The sequence below is a fragment of the Tupaia chinensis genome, unplaced genomic scaffold (genome assembly GCF_000334495.1).
Source record: "Tupaia chinensis unplaced genomic scaffold, TupChi_1.0 Scaffold138490_1, whole genome shotgun sequence".
Lineage (NCBI taxonomy): Eukaryota > Metazoa > Chordata > Mammalia > Scandentia > Tupaiidae > Tupaia > Tupaia belangeri.
This window is the reverse complement of record NW_006198386.1, coordinates 445,935-463,054: the sequence shown is the minus strand read 5'-3', so window position 1 is coordinate 463,054 and position 17,120 is coordinate 445,935. Positions and strand designations below refer to the sequence as shown.

Sequence of the window (17,120 nt, the reverse complement as noted above, 5' to 3'; positions counted from 1 at the left end):
AGAGGTTTTTCACTATAGGGTGTGTGCACTCACCAGACAGAGAGAGACATAGAGACAGAAAGTGAAAAATCATCTCTTTAGGGGGGATGGTCACGCCGCAATCCCTCCTCCTCCATTCTCTTCTTGGGATCTTGGGCACTCACACACACGCGCCCGGTGTGAGTTTAAGCCACCAGGTCCGGGACTCGAACCACAGTCAGCTACATGGGAGTCCAGCGACACAGCCATTACGCCAACTTGTCTCCTTTCGACTCTCAGAAATCAATCTAGAACTCTACCTCTCTTGTGGGCACCATAAAAGATTAGCTTGGTATTATCAAACCTTTCCTTTGCTTAGTCTTCTCCACGTAGCCAAGTAACCCAAACCCTCTGGATTTAAAGATGTGGGATCTGGCTACGGCCAACGACCACTGAGTCATCCCTCTGACCCATCAGTGTCTTCTGGGCCCTGTGCACACAGGGACTGACCTCTCCTGAACAAGGTGTGGCTAACAGCAACATGAGGAATGACCCTCTTTGGAGGAGTAATCGCTGTACCTACAGGGCTCAGAAATAGACCGCCTTTCAATCTGCTTTTGATCTGGGAGGGGAACATCAACAAGAGATGTCAACGCATGAGGCTTCCATTTCTCTAAGCCCATCTTTGCGCTGAGACTCAAGGCCAGGGCTGTGAAAAAGCATCGGCAAAAGCGCACCAAGAGACCCAGCAGGAAAAAAAAAATACTTACTGCCTCTGCGGATATTAATGAGCAAATTGCCCTTGAAGACGGTGCATCCTTGAAGCATTTGAGCAGAAGTAACCGAATCGATGGTCTTTGTTTTCTTCTCTTCTTCACAGACCTTGGGGCACGGGCCTTCACAGGGGATGCAGTACATGCTGCTGAACACAAAGAAACAACCAAACACAGGAGGATTGAGTCTGTCTCGTTGCATTAAAACGTCATGAGAACACACTGGTGAGGGTTGACAGCACGCATCATGCAAGGTAACTGTTTGGAAGCGTCCCGGTGGCCACGTGGTATCTCATTTCACAAGCCCACCAGGATAAGCCACGGAAACTGCAACCTGAAGGAGAAAGTGCCCTCACAGGGGCCAGCAAGTGGCATGGTGCTTAAGGGCGCTGGATTCCCACATGGTTGACTGTAGTTTGAGTCCCGGATGTGGTGGCTTGCTTTCTTGCTTTCTCGCTTTCTCTCTCCCTCTCTGTCCCTCTCCGATCAAGTTAAATAAAATAAGTAAAGTTAAATAAAAGTTTTTTTTTAAAGTGCGTATACAAGGAAAACATGTTTCTTTTTCTTTTTTGGAGAGGTTTTTTGCTATAGGGCATGTGTGCTCACCAGAAAGACAGAGAGAGACAGAGAGACAGAAAGCAAGAAATCACCCCCAGGGGGGATGGCCACGCTGCAATCCCTTCTCCTCCATTGTCCTCTCGGGATCTCGGGCACGCACACACACACCCAGTGTGAGTTTAAGCCACCGGGTCCGGGACTTGAACCACAGTCTACATGGGAGTCCAGTGACATGGCCTTTACGCCAACTGCTGATTCCCAACAAAATAATTCTTTAAAAATATAAAATAAAATAAACTGGGCCAGCCCATGGCTTGGGGGTTGGAACAGCTGGATCCCACTTAGCCGAATATACGGTTCAAGTCCCAGACCCAGTGGCTTGAGAAACATCCCTGTGAGTGTACACTTCTTCTCAGCTTCCCCACAGAAGGGAGGGACGGAGAAGGGAGTGCACCATGGCTATTCCCCCATGGAGGGTGTTTGTTACTTTCTTTCTCTCTCCACTGTCTCTGTCTCTCTGTGCAAAGCACACAGGCATTCTGACAAATTGCAAAGTAAAACTAAAACAAGTCCATTGTGGGGCCAGCAGGTGGTGTGGAGGTTGAGGTAGCTAGTCACACGTGGTTCAAATCTTGAACCAGGTGGCTTTAAAATCACGCCAAGTATGTGTGCATGCGTGCCCAAAATCTCCAGAGGAAGATGGAGGAGTAGGGATTGTGGCGTGGCCATCTCCCACCCGGGGAAGACTCCTCACTTTCCCTCTTGTGAGTGCATGTACCCTATGGCCAAAACCTATAGGAAGAAAACAAAAAACCCCAAATCAAGTCAATTGTTTCTAGAATCGCATCAACGATTTTAAGTTAGGGGCCAGCAGATGGCGTAGCAGTTACATTGCTAGATCCCCACACAACTGACTGCAGTGTGAGTCCTGGACCCTGTGGCTTGAAAATCATCCCAGGTGTGGGATCCTAGGAGAACGGAGAAGAGATTGTGGTGTGACTATCCCTGCCCAACCCAGGGGTGACTTCTTGTTTTCTTTCTCACTGTCTCTATCTCTTTTTTGCAGCTTTCTTCATTTTTTAAGAATTATTTTATTTAACTAAATTTATTTATTTTTAATTTGCTCAGAAAGGGACAGGCGGGGTGGGGGGAGTGAGAAAGCAAGTCACCAGGTTCAGGACTCAAAACATAGTATGGGAATGTCTAGCACCTTAACCACCATGCCACCTGCTGGTCCCCACCCCCCCTTTTTTTTTTTTAAAGAATTATTTTATTTATGGGACCAGCAGGGGGCATGCTGGCTCACCCGCTGAACACTCCCACATAGTCCACCATGGTTCAAGTCCCAGACCTGGTGGCTTGCTTTCTCACTCTCTCTCTCTCTGTCTGTCTGTCTCCCTCTGGTCAAATTAAAATAAATGAATGAATAAATAAAATTAAATAAATATTTTTTAAAAAGAATTGTTTTGTTTAACTTTATTTATTTATTTTTAATTTGCTCAGAGAGGGAGGGGTGGAGGGAGGAGTGAGAAAGCAAGCGGCCAGGTTCAGGACTTGAACCGCAGCCAGCTGTATGGGAGTCCAGCATCCTTAACCATCACGCCACCTGCCGGCTCCAACACAAACAGCTCTTGAGAAAACATGTTTTGAGTTACACTAGCCCGCTCAGACTCATCCGGGTTGAACCCCTGCCGGTCTACCCAGGTCCCACAAGCGACAGCGAGGCCCTCTCTGCTCCGGGGGAGCGGGGTGTCGGCCACTGACCTCTGGCTGCCGTTGCGAATGAACCCCGAGGGGCACTCCTGCATGCACTCGCCGTCGTGGATCACGAAGCCTTCAGAGTCGCTGCTCTCGGCGCTGGTGATGTTGGCGCAGAAGTCGCGGTCCACGCAGCGCCAGCCCTCGAACCTGTAGGTGTTGGGTGGGCAGGTGGGCACGCAGACGCCGGCGTAGAAGTAGTGCCGGCAGGCCACGCAGGCTGTGTCGTTGTCGGGCGCGCTGCAGCTGCCCAGGCACTCGGGGTGACAGCACTCACTGTTCTCCGAGCACGCCCGCTTCCCGCAGGCGCTCGGGCACACTGTGGAGACAGAGGGGAGAGGGCCGTGAGACGGGGCGGTGCGCCCCTGGGGTCTCTCATCATCTAGCAGTAGTTAACAAAACACTCCACGAGGTCCCCCAAACGAAATGACGGTCCATTCAGCCCATGTTAGACTTGTAGAACGCATATAGAGCACTCACCAGAGACACAGAGACAGAGAGACAGGGACAGAAAGCGAGAAATCACTCCACAGGGGAGATGGCTACACCGCAATCCCTTCTCCTCCATTCTCCTCTCAGGATCTTGGGCACGCACGCACACGTCCCCGGCGTGAGTTTCAAGCCACCAGTTCCAGGACTTGAACTGGGATTTCCCATGTGGGAATCCAGCACCTTAACCACCACGCCACCTGCTGGCCTTGCGATGGTGCTGACTTCTTTCCCCATCCTAACCTGTGAGAACACACGTGTCACCAAGCCTGAGAGCTATCCCCTCCAGGAATGGGACTGAGGGAGGCATGTCAGGACACAGTGACATGGGACATGAGACACCATCTCTTTGAAACCCTCCGTGCTAACGTTAAGTGAAACCAGAGTCCTAATAACCACAGATCCACAATTTATGTCCCAAAGAGATGAGCTGGCATTTATTTCCATAACAATGCTGTCATGATCACAACTCCACGGGCTGTCGGCCTCACTTGAAAATAAAAGTATAAATCAACAAAATATGAAGTCTGGTTTGCATTAAAATGTCCTACTTTTTCCTGGACTTGGAAAACAATACAAAATGATTTAAATATGTATATTTTTGACTCTGATATACAATACCGAGTAATGATACTACTTTCTGTTTACTATTTTCTATTTTTTAAAACTTTTTACCTTAGGGCGTTTGGATTCACTGGGGAGAGAGAGATAGAGGGAGGGGAAAGTGAGAAGTCATCCCCCCCTCCCCACCTGGAGGGATGGCCATGCTGCAATCCCTTCTCTTCCATTCTTCCTCTTGGGATTTGGGCACGCACACACATGATTGGCTTGCTTTTCAAAAGGCAGGGTCCGGGACTCAAACCACGGTTGGCCACATCAGAGTCCAGCACCTTAACCACCATGCCACCTGCTGGCTTCTGTTTTTTTTTTTTTCTTAAGACAGGGTCCTGCCTGTCACAATCCTCCTGCCCCAGCCACCACATCTGGCTCTATTAAAGTCAGGGTCTCCGAGGCTAGCAGGTGGCATGGTGGGTAAGGCGTTGGACTCTCAACATAGTCCAATGCAGTTCAAGTCCTGGACCTGGCAGCTTGCCTTCTCACTTTCCCTCTCTCCCTCTCTCTGGTGAGCACACATGCCCTAGAGCAAACTTAAAAAATAATATTAGGCACTAGCCGATGGCATGGCGGTTACATCGCTGGATCCCCACACGTTCAATAGTGGTTTGAGTCCTGGACCTGGTGGCTTGAAACTCATGCCAGGTGCATGTGCGTGCATGTCAAAAGATCCCAGAAGGAGGATGGAAGAGGAGGGACTGAGGTGTGACCATCTCTCCTAGGAGATTTCTCACTTTCACTCTCACTGTCTCTCTCTCTCTGGTGAGCATATGTGTTCTAGGCAAAAACCTATTTAAATAAATACAATTAATTAATTAATTAAGACAGACAGACAGACACAGCCTCTCGGTATTGCCCAGGCCCGCCTCAACCCTGCCATCCTCCTGCATCAGCCTCTTGGACCACTGGTATTACAGGCACCTGATCCCTGCCAGAGCTTTATGTGAGCTGGGGAACTGAACCTGGGCCTCCATGTGGTCCCAGCCTGCTGAGCACAGCACCTCGGCTCCCATATGGATCCATGGCAGCCCGTTTCAACGAATGGACCACACACCAGTAAGTACAGGCGAGAGTGGAGCCCCTAGGTGCCAGGGAAGGTTTCACAGAGGCCATGAGGCTGGAGCCGCATATAAGGAATGGAAAAATGAGGAGGATAAGAAGAAAGATAAGGGCCAGAAGGTGGCATGGAGGATAAGACACTGGACTCCACATGGCTGGGTATGTGGTTCAAGTCTTGGACCCTGTGGCATGAAAATCACACAGTGTGTGTATGACCAAAATCCCAATAGGAAAATGAATTGCGGTGTGGCCATCCCTCCAACGGGATGATTTTTCACCCTTTTTTTTTTTTAATAAAGAATTATATTTTTATGTAACGTTATTTATTATTACTATTATTCTTATTTTCCAATTTGACCAGAGAGAGACAGAGAGAGAGGGAAAGTGAGAAAGCAAGCCACCAGATCTGGGACTTGAACCGTAGTCAGCCATGTGGGAGTCCAGCACCTTAACCGCCACGCCATCTGTGTTTTCTCACTTTCCCTCTCCTTGTGTCTGGTGATCACATGTGCCTTAGGGCAAAAACCTTTAAAAAATGATAAAATAAAATGAGAACTTAATGGCTATAAGTGCAGCAATATTACAAACAGCTATTAATACAGCAGTGAATACTCAAAGCATTGGGCAGAACGAAAAAAATGCCCCCATGTACATCTTGCGAATATACTGAAATGTAAATTCTGCATTTTTTTCCAGGATGAGAAAGAAAAAAATAAATACCAGACAAAGTGCCTGTTGACATCTTTGGCATTTCCAGCCACCCCCCACCTCCAATTCCACTGGAACCAGCCTCTCTGGGCAGTGGTCCACTGAGACCCTCCAGAGGGGCCAGTTCAAGGCACCTGCTGGTCAGTCAGTTCTTGCCACAACCACACACAGGCTGGCGAAGTCTGGGTGGTTTGTTTCTGGGTGGGAGCTATTTCAGAAGGAACTTCAGCAAAACGTTCTACAGAACAATTCTTTAAAATTCTTTTAGTTTAAAGAATTATTTATTATTCTTCTTACAATCATTTTTAAATTTGATTGGAGAAAGAGAGAGAGGAAGGGAAAGTGAGAAAGCAAGCCGCGAGGTCCAGGGGTTGAACCGTGGTTGCCTATGTGGGAGTCCAGCGCCTTAACCACCATACCAGTTGCCAGCCCCAACAGTACAAATCCTCCTAAAGGGATCACAAATACAGGGGATCCTTTATGTTAAATGATGTGCTCTGTGCCCAGACACCACCTAATACCATGAGAAGGGGAGGATAAAAATGGGGCATGATGGCAGCAAAGTCAAAAGAAGAGGTGACCTGTCTGCTTGAGGACAAACTTCATACCTTACGGTCACGGCAGGGAGAGGAGCTTGCCCTGTTGCATAATCCGAGAGCATTCTGGGCTGCAGGCAGGAGCCCACAAGGAAGTCTAGGATTAGACAGTCCTGGAGCCAGCCCCAGAAGCTGCTGTAAATTCTGTCTCATCTCAATGTATATAAATATTATTCGTGTTCAGGACTATTAAGGGATTTCTTGAAAAGCCCCGGGCAGTGTGTCTCGCCAGCAGATGGATGGCCGCTCCACATGAATGCCAAAATTTAAAATTTAAGACGGTAACCAAATTTCCAATTACGACGCTACAGGGGAAAAGGAAGGGAACCTTGTCCCTGGCGTCCACGAATGAGGAGAGCACTGAGAGTGATTAAAGGCATTTCAACTTTTAAAAAATAAGAGAAAAAGGGAAGCGGCTATAAACTATCAAATTTACAGAGGAAAAAGCAAATTGATTTTGCCCATGAGAGCCCTCTATTCCTTGGAATGCCTATGATGACCAACAGTAAAAACAAAAGCCCACATAAACTGCTGGAAAAGCAAACGTCCCACGTCGACCACTGAAAGGACTAGACCTGGGTCATGATCACCTTGACATGAGGCAGTACTTGTTTATTTTTCTTTGCTAGAGGGTATATGAGCTAATTAGAGAAAGACAGAGAGAGAGTCAGGGGAAAAGGAGAAATCACTCCCCACCCCTCCACGGGTAACAGTCACATTGCAATCCCTTCTCTTCCATTTCTCCCTCCTCTTGGAATTCTGGGCACACATACACATGCACCCTGTGTTTCTCAAGTTGCCAAGTCTGGGACTCAGACCATGGATCAACCATGTGGGTTTCAGTGGCCTTAACACCATGCCCTGGAACTGGCCTGAGGCACTGCATTTAAAACCTCATTATCCCAGCACACAGCATAATGGTTATGTCACCAGAATCCCACGTAGTTGACCACATTTCGGGTCCTGGACCTGGTGGCTTAAAACTCACACCGGGTGCGTGTGTGCCCAAAATCCTGAGAGGAGAATGGAGGAGGAGAAGGGATTGCAGTGTGGCCACCTCCTGGAGCAGTATTTTCTCACTTTCCCTCCCTCTTTCTCTCTCTCTGTTTCTTTCCAGCGAGTGCATGCGCCCTATGGCAAAAGCTTAAAAGAAAGAAAGAAAGAAAGAAAGAAAGAAAGAAAGAAAGAAGGAAAGAAAGAAAGAAAAGGATATGACAATAAAGTACTCTGTGGGAATAAAAGACAGAAGACTCGATCTCATCACAAGGGGCCACAAAGCCATACATTAAAAAAAAAAATGCACACACTGTTATATCAAATAATTTGTAAAGGATGCAAGTATTTCCTAGATGTTGCAAAATGTGTGTATGCACTGTATGTAAAAATCCAGAGCAGTGTAAGGGCATTTTAGCTCTTTCTGGGCTGCCCCTAAGTGACATATCAGTCACCATTTCCTACATGAAGAGGGAGAGCCTTCCTAATGGGCAGGGCCCATCACACAGACAGACCAGCGGCTACTCACTCTGGACAAGCGCACTTCAACCTCCAAAGCACATCAAAGAGCAACTGGGTCCAGGGGAATTTTAAGACTGTCTTTGTCCTTGCAAAGGAGAGGACTTGACCCCACTGGACGACACAGGAAGAAGAGAAGAGAGAGGAGGGGAAGGAAGAAGGTTTGAGCCAGCTCAATGAATGTTCAGGGTCCTCCCTGCTTGGCCAGAAGTCCACCCAAGGCCTGGAATGGGGGTGGGAGAGACTTAGCTCAGGTGAGGGAATGCAAAAGGTCCTTCTGATCTTACCAGCCAAGCTCTTAGGACTCAGTCCAAAACTGGGGCTCCCACTCAGAGGACAAGTGAATGGTGAGAGGGGCAAATGAAAGACCACCTAGCACAGCCAGCTAGGGGTGGGGGCTTCCAGGAGGAAGCTGGCAGGTGCATGTGGGGTCAGCAGAGCCCATGGGAAGGGCTAAGAGAGCCAGAGGTGGCAAAGAAAACCTCAGCTGGGCTGAAGAATGGAGGTGTTGGGGATGGAAGGATGGGGAAGATGGGTAGACGGTGAACCCCAAAGTGCAGAGAGCCTGGAGTGGCCATTTAGCCCACCAGTAGGAGTCTGGAGCCTTCCTAATGGGAGAAGGTTGATCTTAAGCAGGCATCACATGAAGAGACACATGTTCGAGAAGGCAGCCAACTTCTGGAGCAGCGAAGGTGGCTCAGATCTGGGGGGCAGCAGTTCACACGGAGACGGGTGGGACAGAGTCGAGATCCATCTCAGAGCACTTGGAAGAGTGCGTGGAGCTGGGCTTTGTTTTGTTTTCTTTTGAGATGTGGAAAGACTCGCTCAATAGCAGATGTGCTTCTTTTTGCATCCATACTCGAGTGGGGAGGCCTGACATTCAGGGTGTGGATGCAGAAGAGGAGGAGACTGCGTGTGCAGGATGGGAAGAGGCCTGAGGATGCCCTGCGGACACAGGATAGAATCCCAGGGTACACCACAAGATTTGAATATTCCCCCAAAATACGGCGTGTTGAGATTTGGCAGTCATGGGATTAAGAGGGCAAAGCTTTTTTAAAAAAGATTTTTGCCATAGGGTGCATGCACTTGCTAGAGAGATGGAGGGAAAGTGAGAAATCACCCCCCAGGGGAGATGGCCACGCCGCAATCCCTTCTCCTCCATTCTCCTCTCAGGGTTTTGGGCATGCACACACACATGCCCAGCATGATTTTCAAGCCAAACCACGTCAGCCATGTGGCATCCAGTGTCATAACCATCACACCACCTGCTGACCCAAGAGGATGAGAACTTAATCTGACTGTGATACTGAAAGGAGGGGCCGCTGGGAGGAGATCAACATCAAGGTCATTATGGTGGGACCCTCTGGGTTGACTTCTGGTGAGTTTATATGGAGAGAGCATGAGACCAGACAGAGATACACAGAGACACAGATGCATGTGCTCCTGCCCCTACCATGTGTACCACAGCCAGAAGACCCCCTCCAGATGCGCCCACTGGACCTTGACTCTCCAATCGTGAGTCAAATAAACCTCTGTTCTCTTAAATAATGTATCTCGGTATTTTCTGTTATTAGCAACAGAACAGCCAAGCGCCCACTGGAGTCTTACTTCCATTCCTTTAAAAGAAACATCCTTAGGCTGGCCCTGTGGCCTGGTGGTTACAGGAGCTGGATCCCACATGGCTGACCATGCAGTTCCAGCCCAGAACGTGGCAACCTCAGAAACACACAGGGCACGTGTGTGTGTGCATGCCCAAATTCCCAAAAGGAGGGAAACGTGGAGGAAAACGGATTCCAGCATGACCATACCCCACGTGGGGATGCTTTCTGCTCCTTCTCCTCTCTCTGGCAAGCACATGCACAGCTCATCAGGGAGGGAGGGAGGGAGGGAGGGAGGGAGGGAGGAAGGAAGGAAGGAAGGAAGGAAGGAAGGAAGGAAGGAAGGAAGGAAAAAAAAGAAAGGTACTCAGAGGATTTCAGAATCTGCATCCATAAATCCTTAGTTCTGTATCTCCACTTCTCTCTGCCCCTCTCCCCAACAACGAACAAAGCACAAGTCTAAGCAGTGATAAGAACATATTTATGGAATTCTTCTAAGCCTTAGGAACATGGTACCAAGGGCCAAAAGGCGGAAAACTCAACCAAGCTTAATCTCTCTTGTTTCCTTTCCAGACCTCAAAATTAACCCGAGAGATAGAGAGAGAATATGAAGTACCCCACTCTTGGGGAGCTCCTTTGGATATCTGCAAGCTCTACTGCTTTTCCAGGAAGGCAGAAGCAGCTCTAGAAACCATGAGCTCCTAGCCACTTGGTCAGGACAGAAAGGGTGTCATCTGCAAGAGCCACAGTAGGTTGATGTACCCATAGAGGGGCACAGGGGTTGCTTGGCTGGCATAGGACAGCCTGGCCAGTGTGGGCTCTGTGCCCACTCAACCCTGTGGGTGCATCATGGCATTCTCACCTGGAAAAATAATCTCCCACCTGCGCTTGCTTCTACCCTCTTACATGCACTCCTACCAACCCACTAGCCCGGGCAGAGACCTGTCAGAGGGAACTCAAAGGGATCTGGTGATGGAGAATCCAGGCTTCTCAAGCTCAGGCATAGCTACTCTATGTCATCTTGGCTTGTCAGCTTGAAGTTCTATAAAGTCTGCTACGATGAGGACCAGCGGATGGTGCAATGGTTATATCGCTGGACTCTCATGTAGTTGACTGTGGTTTGAGTCCCGGACCTGGCGCCTTAAAACTCACACCGAGCACGTGTGCGTGCGTGCCCAAGATCCCAAGAGGAGAATGGAGGAAAAGGGATTGTGGCATGGCCATCCCCCCCTGGGGGGGGGGGATTTCTCACTTTCTGTCTCTCTGTTCCTCTCTTTCTGGTGAGCACTTGTGCCCTATAGCAAAAAAAATCTCTCTATGAAAAAAAAAGTCTACTAGGATAAAAAAGCAGGCTTCCAGCAACATGGAAGTCATGTTCCAAGACTCCAGGGGACACGTGAAACCATGGGTAACACCAAATCCTGTACGTACTATAGGATGTTTTCTTTTTTCCCCTGTGCATACATACCTGTGATAAAGTTCAATTTATCACTTAGGCACAGTAAGAGATTAATAATAAATGATAATAAAACCAAACAATAATATCAGCACGCCATGATTAAAATTATGCCAATGTCGTCTGTCTCTCAATGGACTATGGGTAAATGAAATTGTGACAAGCAAAACTATAGAGAAAGGGGAACTATTGCATGCAAAATGCTAACATCCCCATGTAGTAAAACTAAATGCTATGGGATCAGCAGGTGGCCTGGTGGTTAAGGCACTGGACTCCCACATGGCTGACCACGATTCAAGTCCCGGACCTGGCAGCTTGCTTTCTCTCTTTCTTTCTCTCTCGTATAATGGTGCTCATGTGCCCTATAGCAAATTAAGTAATAATTTAAAAAAATTAAGTGAAATGTACATACTCATATACATATACACATGTATAGCAATCGTGTATATGTACACACAGAGTAAAAAAAAAAAAAACAACTTTCTTGAAAGGAAGGCAAGAAAAATCTGTCAGGTGTTAGCAATCCTGAAAAATGGCTAAAATAAAACCCCACTGAACCACTGCCTAGAAATCCCAGGGGGAAGTTTACAACAATTTGCAAACAAGGTTCCGTCCGGATTTGGTAGACGAGCCATTATGGAGAATAAGTTATGCCTAGCGAAATATAGTTCTAGTGGCAACCCCTGTGTTTTAAATGTTCACAAGAGAGGGAAAAGTTCACACTGGTAACAATATTTCTCTTCTCAATGGCCGACAAAGACCACTTCCTGTTCTGCTAAAAATACCCTCCCCCCCACAATGTAGCCAGACCCCAAAGATGTATTTTAAGGTTAGGATCTAAGATACCTGTGTTTCTATGTTTGAACTGAAAGCAAACAGTGTCTACTAATGGTTATTAAGATGGCCAGCCAGGAGACATGGTGGTTGAGTTGGCCTCCATGGCCAACTTGATGGTTCGAGTCCCAGATCTGTTGGCTTAAAAAGTACACCAGGCGTGTGTGCTTGTGAGCACAAAATTCAGAGGGGAGAATTGAGGAGAAGGGTCTGTGTGTAACCATCCTCCCTGGGAAGTGAGTTCACACGTTCCCCCCCCTCTCTCTCTTTGTCTCTAGTGAGCCCATGTGTTTTATAGGAAACCTAAAAAAATTAAAGGTAAAACAATAATAATAATAAAGGTTATCAAGAGAAGCAGAACTGGGGACCAGCAGGTGGTGTGGTGGTGAAGGTGCTGGACACTCCCATATAACTAACCATGGTTCAAGTCCCGGGCCTAGTGGCTTGCTCTTTCTGGTCAAATTAAAATGAATGAATAACAAATGAACATTCACTGAGTATTTTTTAATTGGTTTCTATCATTTATTTACCAATTATTTTATTTAACTTCATATATTTATTTATTTTAATTTGACCAGAGAGGGGGGGAGAGAGAGAGAGAGAAAGAGAGAGAAAGAGAGAGAAATGGAGAAGGCAAGCCACCATGTCCAGGACTAGAACCATGGTTGGTCAGGTGGGAGTCCAGTACCCTTAACCACTATACCACCTGCTGGCTCCTCACTATTTTCCATATGACTGACAATACATTAAGCTTCTTTCTGTGTTCCAGAATCAAACTGCTTCTTTCTTTCTTCTTCTTCTTTCTTTCTTTTTTTTTTTTTTTTTTTTTTTTTAAAATTTTTTTTTTTTTTTTTTTTTTTTTTTAAAGAATGACTTAACTAAAAGTTATTTTAATTTGACCAGAGAGAGAAAGAGCAAGAAAAAGAGAGGGAAAGTGAGAAAGCAAGTCGCCAGGTCTGGGACTCAAACCATGGTCGGTGATGTGGGAGTGTCCAGCACCTTACCACCAGGCCAGGTCCTGGTTAAGCTTCTTATATGCATTATTTAATTGAATTCCTCTGACAACCACATGGGGTCAGTATCATCATTCTCAGCTACAGATGTCCAAATAGAAGCACTGCGAGAGTCAATAACCTGTCCAAGGCCACGGAGCTGTTAAACTGCACACCTGTGGGGCCGGAAGGTGGCAAGGAGGTTAAGGTGTGGGATTTCCACATGGCAACTGCGGTTTGATTCTGGAACGCAGTGGTTTGAAAATCACACCAGATGTGTGTGCACACGTGCCCCAAATCCTGAGAAGATCATGGAGGAGAAGGGACTGTGTGGTGTGGTCATCTCCCCTGGGAGGGAAGTGATTTTCCATTTTCCTTCTCACTGTCTCTATCTCTCTGATGAGCGCATGTACTCTATGACAAAACAAAAACAAAAATAAAACAACAACAACAACAACAACAACAAAACTTACAAAAAAAAAAGAAAGGAAAGGAAAGGAAAGGGAAAAGAAAAGAAGAAAAAAGAAAAGAAGAGAAAAGAAAAGAAAAGAAAAGAAAAGAAAAGAAAAAGGCTGCCCACCTGGGGTTCGAACTCACATCCCCCTAACCATAGCCTCTTCAGCCATGACCTTCCATGTTATTCCAGCCTGTCTCTGCTATTTAAAACAAAAGGCCGGTGGGTTTTCTTCTCATGCTACTTTTCTCTGTGAGCATGCATCCATTATAAAGAAAGAAAAAGCCTAAGTCCTAGGAACACCCCCTGCTCCCCATCCCACACCAGGTGTACCCTGAAGGACAAAGCCCAGGAAACATGACACCCTGACAGCAGGTCCAGCACCCAGGCGATATGAAGGAGATACCGTGTACTCCGCTGAGCTTTCCTTATTTACTGACTTACGGCAAATAGAACCCTCAAGGACATTTTCCCAGCAAACCCTACAAGGCGGGAACTTGTCAGGCTTATCAGCAGGGTCGCAGGTAAGTGTGGTCCTGAAGAAGCCACTCCTCTCTTGGAAGGAGCGACCACAGCGCATTCTATGGGGCACGTGGAACCAGGGCCAGCTCTCCTATCTATGGACTACTTAGGACGAGACTGGACCAATCACAGATGGAGAACATTCAAGAGAAAAAAACCTGCTTGCACCTGTACGGCACCTGTTCAGACTTGACTTTAGAATGATTTATTTATTAGGACCAGCGGAGGGCGTAACGGTTACGTCGCTGGACTCCCACATAGTCAACCGCGGTTTGAGTCCTGGACCCTGCTGCCGAAAACTCACACCGGGTGCGTGTGTGTGCATGCCCAAAATCCTGAGAGGAAACTGGAGAAGGGATTGTGGCATGGTGACCCCCTTGGGGGAGGGGGGTTCTCACTTTCTGTCTTTCTGTTTCTCTGGTGAGTACATGTGCCCGACAGCAAAAATCTCTCTTAAAAAATAATTATTTATTTAGTAGTAGTATTTTAATTTGCTATCGGGTACATGCGCTTACTAGTGACAGAGGTGGGAGGAGAAAGAAAGCAAGTTGCAGGACCAGCAGATGGTATAATGGTTATGTTGCTGGACTCCCACATAGTTGACCACGGTTCGAGTCCTGGACCCAGTGGTTTAAAACTCACGCCAGGATCCAATTCCCAGTGGGAGAGGTGACGGTAATATATACATGATGGAGCTACCAGGAAACCAGATTAATAAGATCAAGGAAGATACCATGTCCTACTAGAACAAGTTTCGCCCAGGAGAGTTATACCTGTGAGATTAGATAAGGAGAGTTCATACTCTTCATCAATTCATGTAGCTCAGCGGGACAGTCACAGAGAAGAAGTGAGGTTCTGGTCTTCCTCTCTGAAAACCCTATAATCTGGGCTCTCAGAGGAATCTGAGTTTCCAGGAGAGTCTTATTGCCTAGCATGGAAGGTAAGCTACAGGTCTATGTGCTTCACTGAGGAACAGAAGCGAGAACTCATTGGCTGGGGCCGGCAGGTGGCATGGTGGTTAAGGGCACCGGACTCCCACATGACCGACTATGGTTCAAGTCCTGGACCTGGCGGCTTGCTTTCTCACTTTCCTTCTCTCCCTCTCTCTTTCAATCTCTCTCTCTCACTCATTCATTCTATCCCTCTCTGGTCAAATAAAAATAAATAAATAAATAAAGTTAAATAAACTAATTCTTAAAAAACAAAACAAAAGAACTCATTGGCTATAGACAATGCCCATTGGAGAATTGAGTCTCAGGCATCAACAGGCAATGCTGGACAGGGCTGGCAGGTGGCGTGGTGGTTAAGGCACTGGACTCCCACATGGCCAACCATGGTTCAAGTCCTGGACCTGGTGGCTTGCTTTCTCACTTTCCCTCTCTCTGGTCAAATTGGAAAATAATAATAATAAGGAAAGTTAAAATAATTCTTTAAATAAAAGAAAAAGCAATACTGGGTAAAAATTGGAAAAAACAAAACAAACAAACAAACAAAAACAGGAAATGAGGATCAGCAGGTGGCCTGGAGGTTAAGGTGCTGGACCCCATATGGCTGACTGTAAGTTCCCAGGCCCAATGGCTTGAAACCCACACCAGGTGTGTGAGCATGCATGCCCAAAATACTAAGAGGAGAAGGGATTGTGGCATGGCCATCCCCTTGAGGGGTGATTTCTCACTTTGTATCTCTGTCTCTCCACTGAGCACACACGTGCTATAGCAAAAATCTCTCTTTAAAAAAATTCAAAGAAAAAACAGAAAATGAGGGACAGCAGGTAGCCTGGAGATTAAGATACTAGTTCCCACATGACTGACTGTGCAGTTCAAGTCCTGGACCCAGCGGCTTGTAAATTCACGCCAGGCGCTGGGGACCAGCAGGTGGCATGGTGCTTAAGGTGCTGGACACTCCCGCATGGCTGACTGCGGTTCGAGCCCTGGACCTGGTGGCTCGGTTTCTCACTTTCCCTCTCTCCCTCTGTCTCTCTCTGGTCAAATTAAAATAAATGAATGAATAAATAAAAAATAAGAGGATCAGCAGTTAGCATAATAGCTATGTCGCTGGACTCCCATGTAGTCGACCGCGGTTCGCATCCCGGACCCGGTGGCTTAAAACTCACACCGGGCGCGTGTGCGTGTGTGCCCAAGATCCCAAGAGGAGAACGGAGGAGAAGGGATTGTGGCGTGACCATCCCCTCTGGGGGGGGTGATTTCTCGCTTTCTGTCTCTCTGTCTCTCTGTCTGTCTGGCGAGTGCATGCGCCCTATAGCAAAAACCTCTCCAAAAAAATAAAAATAAATAAATTAAAAATTAAAAAAATCACGCTAGGCACATGTGCATGCGTTCCCAAAATCCCAAGGGGAGCCGGGAAGAGAAGGGATTGCGGCCTCTCTTTATTTATTTATTTATTTATTTATTTTTATTTGCCCAGAGAGGCGGCCATCCTCTGCCCCCCGGGGGTGATTTCTCACATTCCCTGACTTTGTCCCTGTTCCTCTCTGCCAAGTGCATGTGCCCTATAGAAAAGAAAAAGCAAAAGAATAAGACAGGAAAGCGCACACATTGAAAAAAAAGGCGACCGAGAGACAGAAGGAGGGAGCTATAAATAGCATCATTATTAGACAGAGAATTTGCGAGCTAATTAGGAAGGGCGAGGAAAGGAAGCCGTGGAGCAAAGATACCAGGCCGGAAATCACAATGAACACCACAGGCTGAGACGCCCAGCTGCCTCAAAGACCTCCCTCTTGCTGCGCTGCTGGGTTGGATAACGACAGGTTCTAGGATCGGGATCTTCTTCTGTTCGCGTACTTTTTGTCACGGCTTGGAGCTGTCCCTCGTATACCATGAAATGCACTCATTCACTGAGAACCACACCATGGCTTTTTATAATAGAATAAGTCACGTGGTGCACACACCACTGGAATGGGTTTTAGCATCTTTCCGTCACTCCAGAAAGACCCCTGCACCCATCAGTTGTCCCTTCCATGCCCCAGCCCCGGGCAACTGCGAAGCTACTTCTTGTCTCTACGGCATGGCCGATTCCAGACATTTCATGGGATTGGAACCAGACAACAAGTGGGCTTATTTTTTTTTGGGGGGGGGGAGGGTAGTTTGCTATAGGGCACGTGCGCTTGCCAGAAAGACAGAGAGAGACAGAGAGACAGAAAGTGAGAAATCACCCCCCAGGGGGGATGGTCACGCCGCAATCCCTTCTCCTCCATTCTCCTCTCGGGATCTTGGGCCCG

General features: G+C 47.4%; 1 protein-coding gene across 1 annotated transcript in view; it reads right to left on the bottom strand.

Annotated features, from left to right (window-relative positions):
* Positions 1–17,120, bottom strand: part of IGF1R (insulin like growth factor 1 receptor) — a 239,231-nt gene that overhangs the window by 54,210 nt on the left and 167,901 nt on the right. The window contains exons 3-4 of the mRNA XM_014592757.1: positions 3,054–3,366; positions 729–877 (exon numbers count right to left, since the gene is read on the bottom strand). Coding sequence (XP_014448243.1) covers positions 729–877; positions 3,054–3,366 — 462 coding nt within the window. The remainder of the gene's footprint in view (positions 1–728; positions 878–3,053; positions 3,367–17,120) is intronic.